This window comes from Diuraphis noxia, unplaced genomic scaffold, assembly GCF_037042655.1.
Source record: "Diuraphis noxia isolate RWA-SAM2 unplaced genomic scaffold, SU_Dnox_SAM2 contig0003, whole genome shotgun sequence".
NCBI lineage: Eukaryota > Metazoa > Arthropoda > Insecta > Hemiptera > Aphididae > Diuraphis > Diuraphis noxia.
The window spans coordinates 57,544,988-57,567,568 of NW_028301713.1; the positions used below are offsets into that span (position 1 = coordinate 57,544,988).

The 22,581-nt window shown below is 28.2% G+C and overlaps 2 protein-coding genes across 4 annotated transcripts; one reads left to right on the forward strand and one right to left on the reverse strand.

Moving 5' to 3' along the window:
* Positions 1–1,532: 1,532 nt before the first annotated feature.
* LOC107174069 (protein cereblon-like) lies at positions 1,533–6,171 on the forward strand. 2 transcript variants are annotated; one of them, XM_015524997.2, is made up of 12 exons: positions 1,533–1,911; positions 1,980–2,094; positions 2,184–2,282; positions 2,817–2,878; positions 2,977–3,032; positions 3,233–3,432; positions 3,501–3,641; positions 4,683–4,799; positions 4,872–4,978; positions 5,232–5,383; positions 5,441–5,655; positions 5,732–6,171. In XM_015524997.2, exons 2-12 carry the CDS (start codon positions 2,066–2,068, stop codon positions 5,931–5,933), a joined length of 1,380 nt encoding a protein of 459 aa, XP_015380483.2. In that variant the 5' UTR covers positions 1,533–1,911; positions 1,980–2,065; the 3' UTR covers positions 5,934–6,171. The 2 variants fall into 2 exon arrangements, with proteins under 2 accessions (XP_015380483.2, XP_015380406.2); XM_015524920.2 differs by having other exon boundaries at positions 1,999–2,094.
* A 3,069-nt stretch (positions 6,172–9,240) lies between these two features.
* LOC107162223 (lipase 3-like) lies at positions 9,241–22,017 on the reverse strand. Of its 2 annotated transcripts, none has more exons than XM_015509070.2 (8): positions 21,815–22,017; positions 20,666–20,843; positions 20,467–20,581; positions 16,893–17,139; positions 16,054–16,212; positions 15,453–15,537; positions 11,079–11,221; positions 9,241–9,573 (listed from the first exon to the last, which is right to left on the reverse strand). In XM_015509070.2, the coding sequence occupies exons 1-8, from the start codon at positions 21,908–21,910 to the stop codon at positions 9,379–9,381; spliced, it is 1,218 nt and encodes a 405-aa protein (XP_015364556.1). In that variant the 5' UTR covers positions 21,911–22,017; the 3' UTR covers positions 9,241–9,378. The 2 variants fall into 2 exon arrangements, with proteins under 2 accessions (XP_015364556.1, XP_089078619.1); XM_089222493.1 differs by lacking the exon at positions 21,815–22,017 and adding an exon at positions 21,648–21,753.
* Positions 22,018–22,581: the final 564 nt, after the last annotated feature.

A 22,581-nucleotide genomic window follows, 5' to 3' on the forward strand; every position in this document is an offset into this window, starting at 1 on the left:
ACTATTTATAATGGAAATAAAAGGAAAATAATTAAGAGGACGCCTCACGTAGGTACGTGTTGTCTCCGTTGTACAAATTCGTAGCATATCAAATTTTACGATAGATCAATTTTTCAAGAAATCTCATTAGTTGTGTGGGATGAGGGTAATCGGAAAAAAATCCCCGGTAAATAATATAATATTAGTTAGTTAATCAATAAAAAAATATATATATATATATATATATATAATTAGGCACCTATACTAAAATTATAGTCAGATTCGGTTCAGTCAGTTCGTTTTCGTATATTAATAGACACAGCTGTCAAAAAGTCTCCAATGCTTAATTTATCTTCACTCTGTCTTATAACTAACTCTTTCAAGCGAATATTTATTGTTTGATTTTGTCCTCTTTTTGTACGTCTTGGTTCACCTTAAACATCCAATGCTAACTGCTCGATCGGCGTCAATTTCGTTTTTAATTTTCCTAATAAGTTTTCATATTGTAGGATGTTTTTGACCAACTAGTTTGGAAACAGTCATATTTATGTTTTTATTCATACGTGTTCTTATTTATACATTTATATTTTATTATTTTATATTTTTTTCATACTTAGTACAACTTTGAATTTACCTATTAATTAACCTATTTACCGGCGATTTTTTTTCTGGGGATTTTTATTCCGGGATTCACTAATTACCTACTAGTATCTAATACGAAATTATCGTAATAACTAATATTATGTTCTACCTACATATTATCGCTGTAATTACTAATTGTACGGCGTTGCATCAGCCTCTATTTCTTAATCTATACATTTACAATTTATTAAAATTGACACAAATCTAAAAACACGTTTACTAAAATTTAACCGATTTTGATTCAAAACTGGTAAAATGCAAAAAAATCACAAACAACTAAACCCCAAAATATGCAAAATAAATAGCAAATTTGAAAATAAAACGCCATCACATAATAACATGTAACAACAAGTGATGACAATAAATTAACAACAATTTTTTAGTAATTATAATTAATATAACTTTTTTTTTCATTTTTTACACTCCAGCCGATGAGCAAGAAATTAAAAATATTATTACGAATTTTACACAATCATGAATAATATATTTTTATATTTTTTTTTATATAAAATAGCAATAAAATATAAATGAATAGAAAATAGGTATACCTGGTTAAGTTTTTAAGATAATACAAAATGTTTCATTTTTATTATTTGTCTTACTTGAAATAGGTATTTAACTAAACATCTTGGTGGATAGTGAAATTGCATAAGAATTAAATTAATTTACTATTTGCCTAGGAATTTAGTAAAATTAAAAATAATAAAATGCCCGACTTGACTAAAATTATTGTATAAACGATGTTACGACTCACGGACTTGGTAATTTATTACGGTTGGGTCCGCAGGCCAGTGTTGCCACTGAAACCAATATATAACATTTCACCATAATAATGATTCATTGGTGTGCATCATGTTTATTTATCATAATATATAAATATATATATATAATATCTTGTAATGCAGACTGTCTAACTACAACTTACTGTATGTCTTCATGTCTAAATTATATTATGCCTTTATAATAATATTGTTAGAATAATAGAATTTAATTTATGTCGATTGTTGTTAATTTAATTAATATTTCGTATTCTCATTAGTCATTAGTGGTTTTTAAATAACAACGATTAATGACATAATGTTATTTGAATGATATTTTCACGTCGATAGATACTCAATAGGTCCCTGTTAACGTTTTAATAATTCCGAGTCCAGGCGCTAGACAGTCAGTGCCTTACAATAGTTTCTTTTCGTTGTTATCGAACAAGCGAACAGCGAACGTTGTGAATATGAATTCCCGGAACAACTCACGTCTCATTTCTAACAGCTTACCCAACTCCGAAAATAGCGAGTGAGTGTTAATTTAATATAATATTTTATAGTTAGGGCCGAGTGGTCAAATTTCCTATTGTACCTAAGAGTTTATTTTTATTTTTAGTGATGATGGTTTATTTGTACGGAATGATAATATAAGTGCTTCGGTCCTCCAAAACCTCTCAAGAATCATGATGCTCCAGTCTGATGATAGCAACGAGTAAATGTTTATTTAATATTTTTTTTAGCTATGGATTGAGTACTTGAGTGATCAAATTTCCTATTGTAAGAGCTTCTATTTGTTTATAGTGGTCATCTTGAGCAACCGAACCAATCGAACAATGTGAATGAACCTAACCCTTTGAACATCCCAAATGTCCAAAACATTGAATCTGATGATGACGACAAGTGAGGGTTAATTTAATATATTTTGTAGTTATGGATCAAGTTTAATAAATTGGCTACTTATTACCTATAAAATCAATAGTGATTCATTCAATGGTGAAACAAACATAGTCTTTAAAAAGCAGTAATAGAAGTAGATACCTACTTGTGTTTATTTTAAATTGTTGGTGAGTCAATTCTAGGTTGCTTAAGAATTATTTTAGATTTTTCTAGCTACTGAGTTCATTTAAGGACTGTAAGCATTGTGCGTAGTCGAGTAAAACTATTTTCAGAGTTATTGTTTAGACAGACCTTTATGAAATCAATTGTTCCCCCTCAAAACATTATTTTTAAGTAAGTGAGCCAGAATGGCCAAACCCTGAATACACTTGTCACTTAAGGTTTAACTTGCTAATCTCTTGACTAATATAATTTAATAAATTGTGATATTTTCAATCTCTGTATAAATGTATGCTAAAAATATTATTTTAGAAACATTTTTATAACATCAAAGATGAATAATAATTGTATTTAATTTAATTTAAATTTTTTTTCTAGTTTTGAGAATCAAGGATTTATACTTGAATATCTTGAAAGACGTTTTCAAGATACAGTTATCCGTAAGTATAAAATATATTTGTTCTGATATTTTTGAACATAATTTTACATTTTAACATCTTGAATATATAAATTGATCCATATTTCTTATTATATTTAGCCCCATTACCTTTTATTGAAACACCGTATGACCAAAGTTTAACTGCAGCTCATCAGGTAATTATATTTTCATTGTCTATCAGTAAAACCTAAGGATTAAAAAAAAAAAATCATGTTGTTAATTAATTTTATTAATTCAGTAACATTAAATTTAAATATCTTAATGAACAATCTAATATTATGCATTTGTTTATTATATAATAATTTGTAAAAATATCCAGTTGAACATTTTTATAATTGATTGTGTATTCTTTTAGTATTTGGGAGATGGACTTCAAGAAGCTTCTGGACGCACAATATATGAAGAAGGCGTTGTTCATTCTTTACCAATTATTTTTTTAAAGTTAAATTTAATGCCTGGACAAATTCTGCCAATTATAGCTCAATCTTCAGATATTAAACTTATATTAAAATATGCAATAACTCGTAATCGTGCATTTGGAGTTTGCTACAAACTGTAAAACATATATAATTAGTTATTCACTTATAAATAATAATAATATAAGATCATTATTTTTTTATTAGTAATAAAAATAAGCGAACATTTGGTACAATCGCTGAAGTTTTTGAACACTCCGTTGTAATCGAATATTCTATATCTTTTCAAATTAAAGCTATGGGCCATCAGCGCTTTGAAGTCTTGGAAATTAATCAATTTCCTGAAAGGTAACTAACGGTTTTTGATTATTTAAAAAAAAACTATTCTATTTGCATATGTTATGTAATTTTTTTATAAACTACTACTACTACTAGGTATTATAAAATATATTTATATAGACTTTAAAATTATTTTAGTAGAGATATTTAAATAGTATAAATAGATATGAGAGTATATTATATATTGTTTACTCAGTTAAGTAATTTCTAAAATTATGTTACTAGTCAATGGCTACCATTACAGTTAAACTTAAATTATTATTCTTTATAGGTAATGGATATTGTTAATTGTTTAGTACATTATCTCCAGTCCAAAATATTATAGTTATGAAACATTTAAATACTAAAATTGATATAATTTAAAAATAAACAAATGAGACTGAGATCATTAATTTTCAATTTTCAATTAATTAACAATTAACAGTTTCTATAATTTTTTTTAATATATCTATCTATTTTGATATATATAAAAAAAAAATGGGACAGAGACTAAAACTGTCTAGCACAAAACACAACTACAGAAATCAATTGACTACTATAAAAGAATTTATTTTTATTTGAGTCAGATTATCAATGTGGTTCTTCTTCTTCGACAACTTAACGGGCCATTGAGGAGCTGCGCTGCCACTAGTAAGCCTTTCCATTTTTTCTGTCCAAAGTCCAGTATAACATTCTTCTACTACTGCTTCCTCTTTTTTCACTAACTCACCTAATTCATTCTTTAAAATCCTAGTCTGCGGTTTATATCCCCGTTTAATGTTGGCAGTGTTGTTAAAGAATCTTTTGGGGTTATTTTAACTTTCTTCAATTTCCTCAACCTTTATTTTTTCTGTCAGTATTTTTTCACATCTTAGTACTTAACTGGTTTCTTTTTTAAAGTTTTTTTTCACAATTTAGGGTTGTTAGCCCTACGATCAACTTCCCATACCTTGGGAAGAGAGGAACTTAGGGCCCCAGGTTCGCCATACCTGTAACACTAAGTGTCCCCCTGGGGATATCAATTTGGTTATTAAATATAATTAATAATTATCATTTTTCATTTTTTTCTAGTCATGAACAATCGCTTGCTTTGGCTAAAATCAAAATCATACCAGATATTACACTTACACATCCATATAATACATTGTGTTTACATCCAAAGAAACGTAATACGAGCCATGGTCAAATGTAATACATTTTAACAATGTCCAATAAAATTTAATAATTAAAAATTAACATTATATTATTTAATATGCATAGGTGCCGTAAAAGAGACATGTGGCAAACTCAGTGGCCAGATTGGGTTTATAAACAGTTTGATGTTAATGAACTGGCTTCTCGCCTTTCCAAGAAAGTAAAAATGTTGTGTAAGGTTAAATGATTGAATATTTTTTTAGTGTGTTAATATTCTATAATATATATTATAATTAATTATAAGTAATAGTGTTAAAATACATTTTACAATAATTATTTGCTTATATTTAAAAAGCATGAAATGTGAATTGAATTATATTGCATGTAAATTACATTTAAACTTGTTATGTCATGTACCATAGAAAAAAGTTTGATCAAATTTTTAAATGATATTCAACCATTTTTGTGTTTTGTTATACTTTAAAGATAAAGATGTAAAGATCTCAGATGACCCGTATTTGTTGTCATTCCAAGTGACAAGACTTGGTATATTTAATCAAGAACAAGTAAGCGAGTTGCTTGGTATCGAATCAACAAACCTTCGACTTCAATATGAATTACAGTACTGGAATAAAATTGTGAGAAATTTAAAGAAATTAAAGTAACTACAATGTCTTATCACTTTTTCATTATAGCAATCAATGCAAAAATTCATGTGTGCTCGATCAGGGTGTAACATCTCATTATGCAACATGACTAATGTATTTCCGATGTCTCCTGAAGGACCCCAGGGTACTTTTTGTAACTCTTGGGGGCAAATCCATAACTTAATTACAGTTACTGACCTTGATGATGATGTAAATGTGATAGCAGTAGGAAATCCATCAACTGAATGCTGCTGGTTCCCTGGGTATAATATAACATTTTTATTTTTTTTATTAGATAATAATCATTACTCATTGTTATAATAACTGGTTTTTCTGCAGGTATAATTGGACAATAATTTTATGTCCGAATTGTCAAAGCCATTTGGGCTGGAGATATAAGGCTAATAATATTTTGAAACTAACACCAAAATATTTTTATGGATTATCTATTAGTGCCATAACATTTATTAAAGACTACTTACGTCCAGACAGAGAAAGACTCGAGGAAGTCAATGATGGAGAAATGTTAGTGACATTTTAAGAAATCTTTTAAATTTTCTTTTTATATCTTGTACAAAGTATTTAACTGAACCACAAATATATATCATGTTTGCTGCTTAACATACATTTAAAATTTAATTCAAGAATTTTCAGTTTGTTTTGTAAAGAAAAAAATAGTTATAGTTTCTATTTTACTCATTCATTGAATCTAGTTAGTGTTTGTGAAAAAAATACTTTAAAAAAAAAATAGAAAACTAATAAAAATAAAATTTTCTCTATGCATAGCATTATTATTTATTATCCATTAAACATTTTTACTGTCTTAATTGTATTATTTATAGCCATAAGTACTTTTGCGTAATAAAATCCCTTAAAATATACCGGTTTATGAATTTATTGATAATATGGAATTTTTTTCCCCTCGTGTATTTTGTATTTAAAAAGTAAAAAATCAAAAATTGGGTTTAAATTTTTAGCAATACAGATAGTAACCTCAAAGAAAAATTAATTTACATGCAGTTTAGTCAAGTAGGTATTCTAACAGTGTATCATCAGATAGGCAATCCACCTGCAGTAACTTGCAAACACGACAATATCTGTAATAAGTGCAACCTATATAGTATATATAGGCATTAATATCAACTACGCCTATTAAGAAAGATCAAACTTGTTATAGCATGTAATTTTCTGAAACATTTTAATTTTAATAAATAAAAATAAAAATAAAAGATAATTTAATTATTATCCTTTCAATAATCACGGAGTTAATTTAATTAATACTCTCATTCAAATATCTTAATTATTTTCTATCGTACCAAATAAAGCAGTGTAGTGTGCACCACAGGATGAAATTTCCAAGCACATCTATAGCATTGGAGTTTTAAATTGCTATACATATACCTGTATCAGGTATGAATCAATAATCTATGAGATTATTAAATTAAAATAATTCAATAAAAACACAATGATTGTACATAAATAATAAAATAGTTAAACATTTACAACAAAATATTGTGAATAATAATAAAACCAGTATCTAGGCATTGGCAAGGTGGGCGGTGGCCAAGGGCGCAGTTTAAAATGATCACATTAGGGGTGCAATTTTTATATCATATAAATGCTAAAACTTCTTTATAAATTTATAACATTGGTTGCCAAGGGCGCACATAAAGCTAGTTACGGCACTGCATACAGTTCTAAAACTTTCTGGCGATATAAATAGAAAAATATCTTAGGCTTGATTTTTATTAAATGCTTAATCTACCTATGTAGCTAGATTTATTATTATTATTATTGTCTTTCAGAACTGAAATAAGCTTGTGTAATGTATGTTTGTATTAACTATTAAGTCTAAAAACAGAATAATATTGAGCAATTCGTCTCAATCATCATGGGTGTTGGGATTTAAACCACCCCCCCCCCTCTAATAAAAAATTCCAATTGGTTGTAGGTTAGGTTATACATTTTGGTATAACTCTAAACAAATTACCGTAGGTATATAACATTTTCACTGAATGTTTATATTGATATTTTCAATACTTGATAATATTTTCAAATATTTTTAAGTTATTAATAGACATTTTAAATTTTAAATTTTTTTTTATAAATGTCAATGAAATTTTATTCGTTTGATAAAAGAAGCTTAAAATTTTTATAAAGGCTCCTAAAATATTGTTACAATGACAGTTATAAAATATTAAAAATACGTTATCTGAAAGTTCGAACTTTAACAAAATATGTAAACATCGCAAAAATTTGCAATTTATTTTGAATTATAAATTCATAAAAATGTATCTTTTTAAATTAAAAAGATATTTTTGTTATTCAAAAACGAATAATTCTAGACACTTGAAATTTGTACCATATGTTTATTTTATCAATTCCTATACTTGATACAATTTTTAAAATATTTCAAAAATTTTTTTTGAACATTTGAAATTTTCCATTTTTTTAGTTTTTATTCTATATATGTCAATAATATTTTACTCATCGGGTCAAAAAACTTGAAATTTTAATAAAAGGTTCCCTATAAGTTTAGGGACGAAGTTTAACCGGAGCCGGTAGGTGAAGGGAGCTACTATACACTTATTTTACTTATGTTATTTTAACAGTTGTGATTACAATATAAACAACAATAATTTAGGAAAATCGGATTTGAAATTTAAGATTGTCATCGGGGAAAAATAAAATCTAAAACCGTTTTACGCGCGGCAGTAGTGTACAGTAGTGTTGCGCGCATGCGAGTATAAACATAAGATCGCAAATTTTGAGGGGCTATAACTTCCAAAATAATTGTCTCCGTGCAAAAATTCAAACAGTTTCGAAATCAGCGTTGAAAAACACGTCTTTTTTTAAAAAAAAATCGAAATTCGTGAGGTGCGTGGTAAAGTGCATTTGTTCCTTTTTTTTTTGAAATAATAACAATATAATTATTATAGAACCAAATTATAAAATATTCTTGACTATCAAACCGTCTCCGCTCAGAATCGTTTTTCATATATAATGATATATCATTGAATTCAAATTGAATAGGTACCATCCATTAAAGTAGGTAACTTACTTGTAACCTACAGTACAGCAGAGTGACATCCTCTTACCCACTTTTTTTATAATTTACGAGTATATCATATGAATACAATCAGAATTATTTATTTTAAATTGTTTTTGTTTTTTCATTTATATTTAAAAATTAAAACGTTCACTGCCGATCACCAATTGCCAATATCTAGATTATCACATAGTTGACACTCGCCATCTTGTTGATTGTTGACGCTATCTATAGTTTGATCCATCCATGTTTATGCATTCATTGTTATTTTTATTTCTTCTTATTCCTATGATATTGATATAAAATTATTCCTTATTATCTGTAGATTAATTGTACAGTCGGTTTTATGTTACGGCAGTTTAATTAAAAAATTACCTGTGTACAAGTGTACAACTACCTACCTGTCCTACCTACTGAAATATATTTATATATTTTTTTTAATTGTATAAATAATATTAATGTATTATGCAATATAATATATGGACTAAGTAAAAGGGGTTCCTCATAAGTTATTAAAAGTGTAATTTAAAAAAATAGTGAGTACATTTACAGAAGACAATATGATCGCCAAAAGTAAGAATTTTGTCAAAATTATGAAAAATTATTATAAATATTCAATTTTTCAATACTTCATTGTATTAGGTAATAGGTTTAGGTATGACGTATGAACATGGTTTAATATATTATACTGAATATTCAGAATATTTATATTTATATTTACCTGTATATTTTAAACAATGATCTATATAAGGGTATGATTCAATAATAAAATTATAATTTAAGAGGTTATAGAAATAAATTATGTTCTATAATTAAACTTTGGTATAATTCAATATTATCAATAAAAATACATTGATTGCACAAATATAATGTTTTAAAACTGTACAAAATATATTATAATAGTTAAAAGTTTACAACAACAAAATGTTGTCGGTACCTAATAATAATAATAATAACCGTACTGCCGATGGCTTGGTGTGATTCTAAATTGTCTGGCGATATTAATAACCGAATCAAAAACTAGTGTTTTAGCATTTGAATTAAATGCATAATCTATATGGCCAAATTTATTATGTGGAATCATTATTGATTGGTAAACGTTTGGCAGAACCGAGATCAGCTTGTGTATAGTCTATAGAAACAGAATAATATAAAACAATTAGACTTAATAATAGATTTAGTTTCTTTTAGACAATATATAGTTAAAAAAAAAAATCCATTATAAATTATTTACACAGGTTTGGTTATTTTCAGCTAGGATTTCAATAACTGAATCAATTTTTTTGTTCAATAGGATATACCTACTGGAATGTCTGGCATAATAATATGAAATTAATTTCAATTTCCAATAAATTGTCAAGATTACGATCACTTGGACACGTAAATAGGCAACTAACGGACGTACATTTCGCCAGCTCCCCAAATATGATTTTTGAATTTTTTTTTTTTTGCTAACCTTATAGTGTGCCATTAGTGTGAATTTGTGCGATACTGGCGATACTGCCATACTGGTTTAACTGTAAATTAATATATATATATATATATAAGGGGGCTGGATAAATGTTCCCCAGCCCACCAACATAGAAACATTTTAATTTCTTAATTTTTCTTTTGCCAAACATTAGTGTGAAATTGTGCAACTGCAATGAGAATTTGTGTGACAACCCTTATACTCGGAAAAATCATTTTTCGTTTTTCACATTACCCCAACTCCCCATCCTAGTAAAAATTGTATTTTTCTTTTGCCAAACATTAGTGTGATTTGTGCGACAACAGTCAGAATTTGTGCAGCACCCGTTATATACTCTGAAAAATCGTTTTTTCATTTTTTTCGTATTTCCACAGCCCCCCCCCCCTATCATAGAAAAATTGTATTTTTCAAATTTTTCTTTTGCCAACAATTAGTGTGAATTTGTTGAAATATAAAAAATTTCAATTATCGACCCATAATCATTAAAAAAAGCATGAGGGCTACGACATAAAGATACGCATGAGATACACTCTGAATATGTCAAGACGTTATTGATACAATTTTTTCTATGACGGGGGGCTGGGGAAAAAAGATTTATGAAATTCTAGTAGTTTATTTTTTAGAATTTTTCTAAAATTCAATATTTTTTTGGTTAAATTAATTTGGAACGTAATAAACTTTTTTAAAAATATGATTTTTGAGAATTTGCTGCTAACATGAGTATATTTCTTAAATGCTTTACTTATCATATAATATCAACAATTTTTATCATATGATTAATTAACATAATTTTTTTTTCAGGTCTTTCTGTTACACTCTGTATGGCTGTATACTATATATAAAAATGCTATGGGGGTTGCCTTTATTTTCACTCCCCCCTTTGAACATCATGTATAACCACCACTGCAGGAACCTATAAAGATGCTTTTTTTCCAATATCTACCTATTACCTTTCGGCTATCTCATCTAAATCTAATTCAAGAGTTGGACAGTATAGAGCACTGGTCTTCACCAGAAAAATAGCGAGTATGGCGATATTAGTTATATTATTTTAATATGTTATTAATGTATAATGTTCATCAAATTTGGCGTTAAGCTGGTCGTCATAAAATTATGGAATTTATAAAATGCAAATATCAATATAAAATATAGAATAGTCGACTTACGCCACTGTCAACGACCCTGTCATTCTTGCTGTAGTACAATACAACGGGTGACGTGACTTTTCGTAGATCGTATTCCGGTGGTTTGATTTGTCCATATTTTTCCAAATTCTTACTACGTCCTAAATCGTAATGTTGAAATTTATCTGTGAAATCGCATTGTTATATAGTTAATATACCACTTCTATTATACCAGTTAAGTGTAGTTAATGATAGTGATAGAGATACACATAGGCACAAATAGACAAATTATTTTGGGGGAATTAAAGCTCCTCCTATAATATTTTCTAAAAATTATATATTCTCAGTACTAATTAATGACTTTTGAACTGGGGGACTTGGCAAAAATATGGGGGGAGTAAGTCCCCCCAAGCCCCCACCTATTTGCGCCAATGGAGACACAGTAGTGTTAAACATAATATATTGATACAATAGGTAATATTGTATTTTATTATCATGTCCCACATACTACGAGAATTACGACTTCATTTTCTGGTATAGTAAGGACATTGTACGATTTGTACGTGAATACCAATATCCATAGGCGCAATTTCAATAAAAAAACTAAGAGTGTTTAAACTATGCATTTTCTCATTTTAGTAGTTTTTTGTAAGGAGAAGTTTTTGATGCATAAACACGAATATTATTTAAGGCCTTAAGGGTACTAAATTTAAAATTGTGGGCACTAATTCCCCCCCCCCCCCCCCCAAAGATCCTTGACCTATTTGCACCTATGCCAATATCATATATAGATACCGGTTCATGTGGGTTTCAAAAAAGATGTAATAAATGTTATGCATTTTTATAAATTAGTATTTTTACAGTAGAAATCATGTATGTACAATAAAACCAGTACATATATCTGGTTATATTGTATTATATTGATTTGGACTTTGGGTATACTAAATATTTACACGCCTTTAAAAGTTTAGTGGCATGCATAAAGTATAAATTAAAAATTAAACGTCACTGTACAGCACTTTCATTATTTGATTATATGTCACTGTTCCTTTGAATGGCTTTGATGTATGACGTTGACGTAAGTACTCAAACAAGAGTGTCATTTAAATTTATTTAAAAAATAATATACCGAAATATAATATGTGTCGGAATCATTCATTAGTTTAGTTTACTATGGTAAATACAATAAAATGTGGTTACTTAGGAATTTTAGAGAAAGAAGTATAAATTTAAATTGTAAAATTTAAATGGAAATTACGAAATCAAACTTGGACCGGTAATTTATCAAGTTGTGAGAAAACCTGCAGGTTCTTATTATTCTAGTTATTTAATGAAGAATCAATCATTATTAAATGTGTTCCACAATGTGTTTCATAATTTTTTTTTTTGCTTTTGAAATTTGTGTCAAACTTGGGGCAATAAAACAATATTATTACATAGAATTTAATTTTCCACTGTTCAAGGCCATCATTGTAGGGCAAAATAATATTTTATTATAGGTAGGTAATTCGTATACAAAACAACAAAACGTACCTACTTATTTTAATAAAGAATCTCAGCAGTGGCGTCAATTCAGTTTTTATTAGACTAGGGCAAACACTCACTGATTTGCCGACTCAAAATGTTTTTCACACAGATTTACATAAAATAAAATCCATAGTAAATGAGGGAGGGGGGGGGGGGTAAATTTTCAGGTATTTGAACATCATATACCAGATTTTAAAGTATTATAAATATAAACATTTTTGTGACATATTTAATAGAATGACGAATGGTACAATTATTGAGAAATGTGAAAATAAATAAAAAATAGGTTATACCTAGCATTGATTATAATAAAATTAAAATAATACTAATACATTTTTTAATAATTTATTCTATAATAAATGGTTAAAGGTTAAAAATATTTACAGTCATAGCTAAATGCCCAACACTATGATAAAATATGCCTATGTTGGCATTCTCAATATCTTAATTAATAATATAATAATAAAAAAATTTTATTTTTAGATTCTGAACAGAGTAATGAATTTATTGATTTTACAATGATGTATGTTTTTTAAAATTTATTGAAATTACCATGATGTGTGTTTTTTTTTTGTATCTGTCATCACGTTTTGGGGCAGTAAAAATGCTTCGATTTTTGACTACAGTACCTCGTTCGATCAGAAAGTGAATCTAGTTGGTACTTTTGGGGAAAATTCTTAATACTTTTCTATATAATCGAGAAAAACAAACTAAAAATTAAGGGAAAAACGGGAAATTTTACGCACACTCATTTTTCGATAAAATCGATTTTGGTTTTTGATGTAACTTTAAAACAAATGACCATATATACATGAAATTTTCACCGATGTTTGTATAAGTATATTCTATCCACCATGCAATTTTCAAAAATTTTCGACTAAAGTTGAACTATTCATAGGCATTTGAAATTTTCGATCATTATTAGTTTTTAAAAAATTAATATCGATCAAAATTTATTTGTTAGGCAGAAAAGCTTGAAAATTTAATACAAGGCTCTTAACATATTGTTACAGTAGCAGTTGAAAAATAAAATAAATTCATAGCCACAAAATTTTTTTATAAGCCTTCAAAGTTTGAATTTTGACAAAATACGTAAAAATCACAAAAATTCACAAAATATTTTAAGCTAGAAATTCATAAAAAAATTTCTTTTTAAATCTAAGATTTGAAAATTTAATACAAGATTCCTTAAAAAATTTTCAATCTTTATCACAAATAAAAAGTCCACCGTAAATTCAAATTAAATTTTTATGAGCATTTGAAATTTAAATTTTTACAACATTGGATTTTCACTTTTAGCGATTTCTTTATTTTGGTGTAACTCTAAAACAAATGACCGCAGATACTTGAAATTTTCACTGATTGTTTATATAGGCATTTTCTATATTTGATAAAATTATAATTGATCAAAATATTTAGATTTGTTTTGAGCTGTTTACTGACATTTTAATTTTTCAACTTTTTTAGTTTTTTTTTCTATAAATATCGATAAAAATGTATGTGTTCGGTAGAAAAGCTTGAAAATTTAATACAAGGCTTTTAACACATTGTAACAATAGCAGTTAAAAAATATTAAAAATACATTGGCACGATTTTTTTTTATAAGCATTTAAAATTCATATTTTGACTAAATACGTAAAAATTACGGCAATGTTCAAATTATCTAAGATAGAAATTCATAAAAGTTTTTCTTTTTAATTCTAAGATTTGAAAATTTAATACAAGATTCCTAACATATTTTTACAATTGCAGTTGAAAAATAAAAGAAAACATAGTTACATATTTTTTTTATAAGCATTCAAATTTTGAATTTTGACAACATGTGTAAAAATCACGAAAATTCGCAAATTATTTTAAACTAGAAATTCATAAAAAATTTTCTTTTTAAATCTAAGATTTGAAAATTTTTAATAATCTATAATATATTCTAGACAGATAAACCGTCTTCGATCAGAATCGTTTTTCGTATACAATGATATATAAAATCATTGGATTCAAATTTAACTCCATCCATTACAGTAACCCACTTTCAACCTACTGTACAGCAGAGTGACATCCACGACTTACCCGCCTTTTTTTGTTTTTTTTTTTTTTGTGTCTGTGTACAGCATAACTAGTCGAAATAATGCTTCAATTTCAAACTTTGGGGTGTGGTTACCGATGGAAAAATGAATATCCTTGGTGCATTATAGAGGTCAAAAGTAAACATTTTCCAACAATTTTCAAAAAAATCGAGAAAAACAAAAAAAAAAAATGACAGAAAAACGGGAATTTTTACGCAAAACCAGTTTTCGACCAAATCGATTTTTTTTTTATATGGTTGTAATTCAAAAACTAATCACTATAAATACTTGAAATTTTCACCAAATGTTTAAAATATAATAATTCTTGCTTGAACAAAGTAGGTACGTACTTTGCAGAGCGCCAACTGCCAGAGTCTAGTGTCTAAATGCGTGAGCGCCAAGTACCAACTGTCCCACTTGGACAAGGCGGCTGTTCTGTTATCAGTAATATTATAATTGATAAAATAATTATTAATTTATTTATTAATCAAAATAACAATATTATATGATTGAATGATTCATTACAATGGCCTTAACGAGCTAAATATAAAACTTCGTATAATTTTTAAATGTGCCGACTTAAAGTTGTTGTAAATGTTAGACTAGGGCAAATGCCCAAGTTGCCTCCCCCCCAAATGACGCCACTGAATCTCAGAACTAGGCAACCTCTTTTTTGGTGAAAATATTTGAATTATGAAAATACTAACTATTAAATGTTATAACAGTTGCCGCAATAGTTTACCTACAGTTTAACGTTGTTTACGCGAAAAATATAATTGAATAATACATTATACCTAGGATTGTCATACAATAATAATATACTCACTGGCTTTGATCATTTGAAGCAAATGGTCTATACTGTTCAGCGATACGCCCGCCCTCGAGTAAGTCAATTTGAAATCTAGATCCATCTAAAATTACATAAAACTATAATGTATAAATTAATCTAGAAAGTTTAGATAATGATCGGTTAATACCACACTAATAATGGTGAATAAGTTACTATAGTCTTGCTAAGTAGGTAGTTTACCCACTGCAATAAATGCTAAATTAAATCAATTGCATGTTTTATGTATTAGGTGTATAGTGTATTATGTATATTATTTAGGTGCCTAATAATGTAATAGATATCATCGTATATGTTACGGCTATACTTTGTGATCCGTTTAAATGTCTTTACAAATAAAGTTCTAACTTTTCAAAACTATTAGGTATTATAATAACAAATTTTGATGTTTCCAACAAAAAATGATAATTTTTACTATTTTTTATAGTAATAAGAATAACAGTCTTTTCTGAGAAGTAATTATTTTGACTTATTCTACTTGATTTTAACTACGTATATCGTCTAAATAATATACAAGTACATAATAACACAAAGAGTTGGTGTGTCACCCGCAAAATTTTACGGCTTTTGAAATACTTACAGTAGAGTTTCCAGAAGTGTCGAATCCGAAAAATTCAGACAACAAAGTTATACAAGCCTTTAAGAAAATTGATTTTTTATTGCAGAACAGCGATATAGAGTTCATTGACCAATGGTTCCTTGAAAATAATTCGTGATTCTTGATGTTCCGTGATATTGCCTGCAACAGTGGCGTGTACTAAAATTATTACTTTATTATTCAAACTTTTAAAACGTCAGTTTATGGTCGTGTGGTATTACTGTAGAGTATACCTTCTGACTTAATAATTTTCCGTTATTTTTTAAACTGTCATAAAAAATAAACACCTATTGTACAAACATTAATATAATATAAACCGTAATTGTGCTTGTTAATAATTTAAAAAAATACTTTTGAAACCTCAGTTTAATATTATCATCAGGGCGATGACATATCAAACTTATAAAGTCGTCGATTGTAATGAAATATTAGTAATTGGTATAGATTTAACATTAGATGAATATAATTTTATACGTAGCATAGTCATATGTTATATTATAGTCATATTATATTACAAGTTAGATTAATGTATTATTATAATTATATTAAAAATATTATTAAACGACAATTCAGCTAATAAAATGAGTTCATATCCATGGTTAGAACCATTGGCTTTCCTTAGGATAAATTCTTGGGGGGGGGGGGGGAGGGATGTGGTAAAATTGTAAAAATCAGTTATACAAAAGACATTTTATATATCAGTGTGCCTTCAACAAAGTATTATCTGAGTGTTAAAGAATCACCACTGTGTCTAATATGCCACTAGAGAAGTGGAGAGTCAGAGACGCAGATAAAAATGGACACAAATTAAAATTACTAACCAAGTAAAAGTCTCCAAATTGTACGCTTATTCGTAACAGAAGAGATTTGATGTTGGTGAATGCCAAGAACGGAGCTAGATGATAGCTAACGATTATCTTTTGATTGTACTCGGGTCTTTCTGACGCGGTGGCCAGCAAAATGGCACTGCTCAAAGAGTACGTCACTACGTACATTTTATCGTACTCGGTATTGTTGCATATGTAATCCATCATAGCTGGCACATCATAATACGCCCATTCGTCAATGCTGCAAAAAAAAAAAAAATTATATTATTATAATTAGCATGTAGAGACCTACATTCGAATCGCTATAAGACGAAAACTATATTAACCTAAAATATGTTTTTTTGCCCTTTGAATTAGTGTTCATCATAAATTATTTGTGCAGAGGTATGCTCTATATGCAACTCGGAAAATAAATAAATCGAATATATTTATATCCACCTCGAAATTCGATTTATTGAATATGATTTGTATATTACACTCGTATTATTGATTTTATACAATTTTAGATATCACATTAATGTAAATATATTCGATTTGTTTATTTTTCGTGTTGCATATAAAACTTACCTCTGCAGTATGCAGATATAATTTATGATGAACAATCGAACTCGGGTTAAAGATTGGTTTTAGGGCAGGTTACGTCGTATTACGTCAGCACAGATCGCGGTGATAGTCTATTAAGGATTATTTCTCAAGATGTTTAACCAATAAATACAGGAATCGTGTGGGTGCAGTACTGTAGTGCTGTAATGTGCAATGCCCGATTATATGTGTTAAAGTTATAATATAATTTAAGTATTTAAGTATTGACATTGGATTTTAAAGTATCGTATCCAAAAAAGTAAAACACTAGAAATATAATATTCATGAGTCGTATCATCAAAAAAAAGCAAAAATTATAGTATATAAATGTTTTAAATCCTTGTGTATATTATACATTTATACTATAATATAATTAAGTATATAAATAAGAAACGAGTATATGGCTATATTAAATACAATTAACTTGATAGATACCTACACTATACAGAAACTAGTTTTATGCATTACACAGGCATTGAATTAATTTTTTTTAACCAATACTTATTTCATTGCATACTATATACACATTATACTCAGAATAATGTGAATAGATATTAGGTACAACGGCCAACTGCTGCCGTGGGTGCTGTTGATGAACTATAATACGCAAAATATTTCATTAAAATACTCATTATCATTTTACGCAAGTTATTCAATTTTTAACATAAAATTTAAGGAACAGATCGTTTGAAGGATTGATTCGAGGGAAATCCAATTGTTGATGCAGATGGTATTCCGGGGTCCTTTATCCGTGAACACTATAATGATACGTATTATACATACCTAAATATAATTATATGTTATGTAACCTTCCACAGTCTGATGGTTTATAATCATATTAAACATAATCGTTGATTATTGTTCATATCGTGGCTGTCGGATGATGTATGGATATTGGATGTACCTAACCATATAGAGAGTAAAATGTATACCACTAATTAACCATAACGGCAAAGAGTGCTGCACGATTGTGTACGTACAGTCCGCAGAAAATTATATAGCATTCTGATGGGTACACAACAGTGCGATGACCACTATAATATATTATAACCACGGTGTGTCGGTATATGACGGTACAATGTATGGTCGAATGTCGGTATAGCTCTTATAACTGTTGCCCGGCAAACATTCCGAAGATACTTGTAACGGTTTATCTGAGATAAACCGCAATCATCAATCTGAGAACTGGTTTTTTGCAAAAAAAGACACATGCCCAGGTTGCCTGGCTACGTGTTTAGCACTTAGACTTGCATGCCATATCAACAGGCATTAGCTATATTATTATTAGCACAAAGTTATATGTGAGGCTCAGATTTTTATATAAATGCATATTCTTCTACAATTGAGCTAGAATAATTCTAGTCTGTATAGAGTCTATGGAAAAATTTTTTTTTGCGAATTTTTGGCATATTTGAATGAAAATGCATATTAATTGCATATTTCTATAAAATTGCATAAAATTTGCATTTAAAAAAAATAGTTGATACATTTTTTTATATTTGCCTAGGTAAGGTGAGTTTGATGCCGAAATAAAAGTTATTTTAAGTACTAATTGGGGAATTGCAATCGCCAATTTTCATCGACAGTCAACATCAATTCTGTAAATCTGTGTTATACTGTTATCTACACTTTAAATATACGCAATGCACGGCTTGTATATTTCAATTAGTCAGTGACGGTAATTTGTTAGAGTAATTTATCCACCGCAGTGTTTTTTCATATAAAAAAAATAATAATATTTTGTCTACTTTAGTGACAAATTTTTATTTTTCTCTAAGAAAATACCAAAAGTAAAGAAAAATCATTACTACGTGAGAGATTAACTAGGTGTTTTTCAAAATATAAATCTATGCTACGTGACAATCGTAGAAATTTTTCGAATATGAAAATATAAAATCACATTTTGTAACTTCATAACTCGTTCCAAAATTAATATTATATTTTTATCTTTATGAGTTTTGTATTTATTTAATTTAGGTATAGGTTTAATAGTATGTGCATATAGTGGCGGCTCGTGAACCGTATGATGGGTGAGGCAGATATTTTCAAAATGTTGACACACCATAGGGCAATAGGGCAATGGGAAATAATTTCCCACCAAAAAAATTAAAATCTTGAAGGTTCTGTTATAATAATTCATCCACGATTTTAAATATTATTTTTATTTTTTTTATCAGTATAATAATATATGTATAATAACATTAATAACAAAAAGATTTTGTATTTTAAAATGTATAATATATTATTGAGTGTTTTAATATTCTTGAAGTCGATTGGAAATAACAATAATTATAGAATATGTCCCTCCTTTTTCTTTATAATACTTAGGTGAGGCTGAGCCTCACTTGCCTCCCTAGACGAGCCGCTACTGTGTACATATTTTTTAAGCACACGTATACTGATTTTTAAATTGTATTTTTTCACAAAATATATTTTATAATTCAGTTTTTTTTAAATGTTTTTATGCATATTTTCTGCAAATTTTTGAATTTTTGAGTGCATAAATATGTGCATATTTAACATTAGTTTATGCATAAAAATCCGGGCCCTATAGTTATATTTATATACAGTTGAAATCTGCAACAGAGTTTAGTACAATATAGTCAACCCGTGGAGAGCACAAAATAATAAAAATAATCAAAAAACTTTTTGAGCTTTTTAGCCAGCAAGCTTGAGTTCCGAGTTAGGTATAAATCTAAATAAACAAAGAACGAAAATACAATATAATAAACCGATTTTACGATTAATAATAATTGTTATGATATCTTTTCAAATAAATCATTTAAAATTGGCAAACTACTCAACAATATCAATTGCACGTAGCATATACACTATATATTATACAGTCAACACAATTAAATATAGGTACGTGTAGGGGTGTGAATCGAATACAAGTTATGCTAAATTATTTAACTTCCTTTAAGAACATGTTTTCGTTATTTGTAATTGCTAATTATATTGATTATATAATATATTTATGATTTACCTGAATTTCCAATACTCTGGATCTGATACATTGAGGTGTGTGTGTTTCTTAGAATATATATTCCCTCTAAAATCACCCAACCAGACATCGTAACCACTGTTTATTAAAATTGACGCTACGAAAACCGAAACAGAACAATTTTAGTTTTTTTTACAAAACACAATATTATCAGACTGGCTATATATCTAGTGTAACCTACGTAAATCATGATATCTGTCTCTTAGTAACCATTGGTCGGATGCTCCCATAAGTGCGTGGAGAAGTAAAAATGGTGGGCCGCCTTGGCCTTTGATGTGAAATAAATTAATAATATATCCATCTTCGGTTATTACTGAATTCTTGCTATAATGATGACCATGGTTTTCAATGAGTTGACCCTACAAAAAAATTACTTACGATAGTATTGTACTTTTGTTTATAGATTCCTGTTGTATTACCTATATTTATATAATAATCTAATAATGTACTTTTATATAGAACACAGTGGCAAAACCAAGATTTTTCTATGGGGGGGAGGGGCTGATAATTTGGTAACCCAGAGTTGGTTTAACTAGTGTTTCTAGATTTTGAACTAATAGAGGAATGTTAAATTTGAAAAGAGGTGTTTTTTGTCTGGACTCAATTTTGAGAACCGAAAATTATTTCAATTGAGGTTGGTTATTTCTTTTTTAAATTTAAAATTTGATATAGTTTTTACTTTTTTTTGGTGGGGGAGGGTTACATTTTATATAGTGAAAAAAGCCATTATGTGGATGAACACCACTGATTAATATCATGCATGTTATGTTATGTTTTTGGAAAACATTTGTTTAATCTATGGCTAACCATAAGAAATATCAAAAAATTATCATTAAATATTCTTAGAAGTAAAGGTTGATACATCTTCTCCACTCTGCAAAATCATTTTTCGTATGTAAGTATAAAGATTTATTTTATTCATTTCGTTAATCTAGTTTAACTACCCACTTAATAACGAGGTATTACCAACTTCTACTGTTCTACTGATTGCTATACATCAAAATGAGCTTTTCAAAATTTAGTTTAAATTTATTTAACATGATTAAAAATCATTAAACTTGGCAAAATTAAATATGATATATTCAAAAAATTTTGGTTCACTCCACTCGTCTAAATAGTAAATTTAAAATGTTTAATTATAAATTATAATTCATTCAACCTACTCGTTCAAAGTTCGGTTTTTATGTATTGAAATTCCCGGAAAATATCTATCTTCGGGATGAGTAATTTAAAATACCTATAAGTACCTACTCTGGTTGTCTAGAAATGGTAAAAAATTTTAAAAACGATATCGATAAAAAAAATATGGTAAAAACGTATTGACACTCACTGTACTCGGACTACCGGTGGCTGATCCTCGAACAATCAATGAGTAAAATGTCAAAATACCCGCGACGACCGCACCGGCCGACGGACATGGCACCATGGCACGTGCTACGCTAACGCGGGTAGCAAACGTACTCGGATGGAAACACTACACTAGTATAACTGGACAGACTCAAGGCGGCATTATTCAACTGAGTGATCGTAATAATGTTAACAGAAGCGATTTGCACAAGCGAATCATAGATCATGTTAAGTTGTTAGGTCTAAATGCTTTCAATGGTGGGGTATAGATTCGAATTCATCGTTCACAACCATAATATATTTATAGCCCCTTCCATCACGAGTGAATGTTGTGAATTCTCTAAAAACCTTTTGATTTCTTCTCACATTATAATATGATTGTTTTTGTTTTAATTATTATAGTTACCGACAAGCATAATATTCATATAATCGTTTATTACCTACTTGCGATTTTTTGATCATAATCAGTGCTTGAATTGCGACAAAAAATAGAAGGAGAGTGTAAAATTGTAAAAAAAATTCACGAACTTTAACATGCAAATGTCTTATTGATTAGGATATAAATATGTATTTATTAATATTTATCCTTAACATTTAAAAACAAAAAATTTTCTTAAAAAGAGGCACACTACCTCTCCTCTAAGTTCAAACACTGATTACAAAAATATTATGAAATTATATATACTTTCATTAACCGGTTAACAAAATTATATTACCTATACTGTAATTGCATTAAAATTTAAAATTATT

What these genes read in the sequence shown, in the direction of transcription:
- LOC107174069 (XM_015524920.2), top strand. Translation starts at nt 1,850, where the DNA reads ATGAATTCCCGGAACAACTCACGTCTCATTTCTAACAGCTTACCCAAC. An exon ending in CCCAACTCCGAAAATAGCGA is followed by an intron (nt 1,912 to 1,998) that starts GTGAGTGTTAAT and finishes TTTTATTTTTAG; the next exon opens with TGATGATGGTTTATTTGTAC. An exon ending in AATACGAGCCATGGTCAAAT is followed by an intron (nt 4,800 to 4,871) that starts GTAATACATTTT and finishes TAATATGCATAG; the next exon opens with GTGCCGTAAAAGAGACATGT.
- LOC107162223 (XM_015509070.2), bottom strand. Translation starts at nt 21,910, where the DNA reads ATGGTGCCATGTCCGTCGGCCGGTGCGGTCGTCGCGGGTATTTTGACA. An exon ending in CCACCGGTAGTCCGAGTACA is followed by an intron (nt 20,844 to 21,814) that starts GTGAGTGTCAAT and finishes ATTTTTTTGTAG; the next exon opens with GGTCAACTCATTGAAAACCA. An exon ending in CCAGAGTATTGGAAATTCAG is followed by an intron (nt 17,140 to 20,466) that starts GTAAATCATAAA and finishes TTTTTTTTGCAG; the next exon opens with CATTGACGAATGGGCGTATT.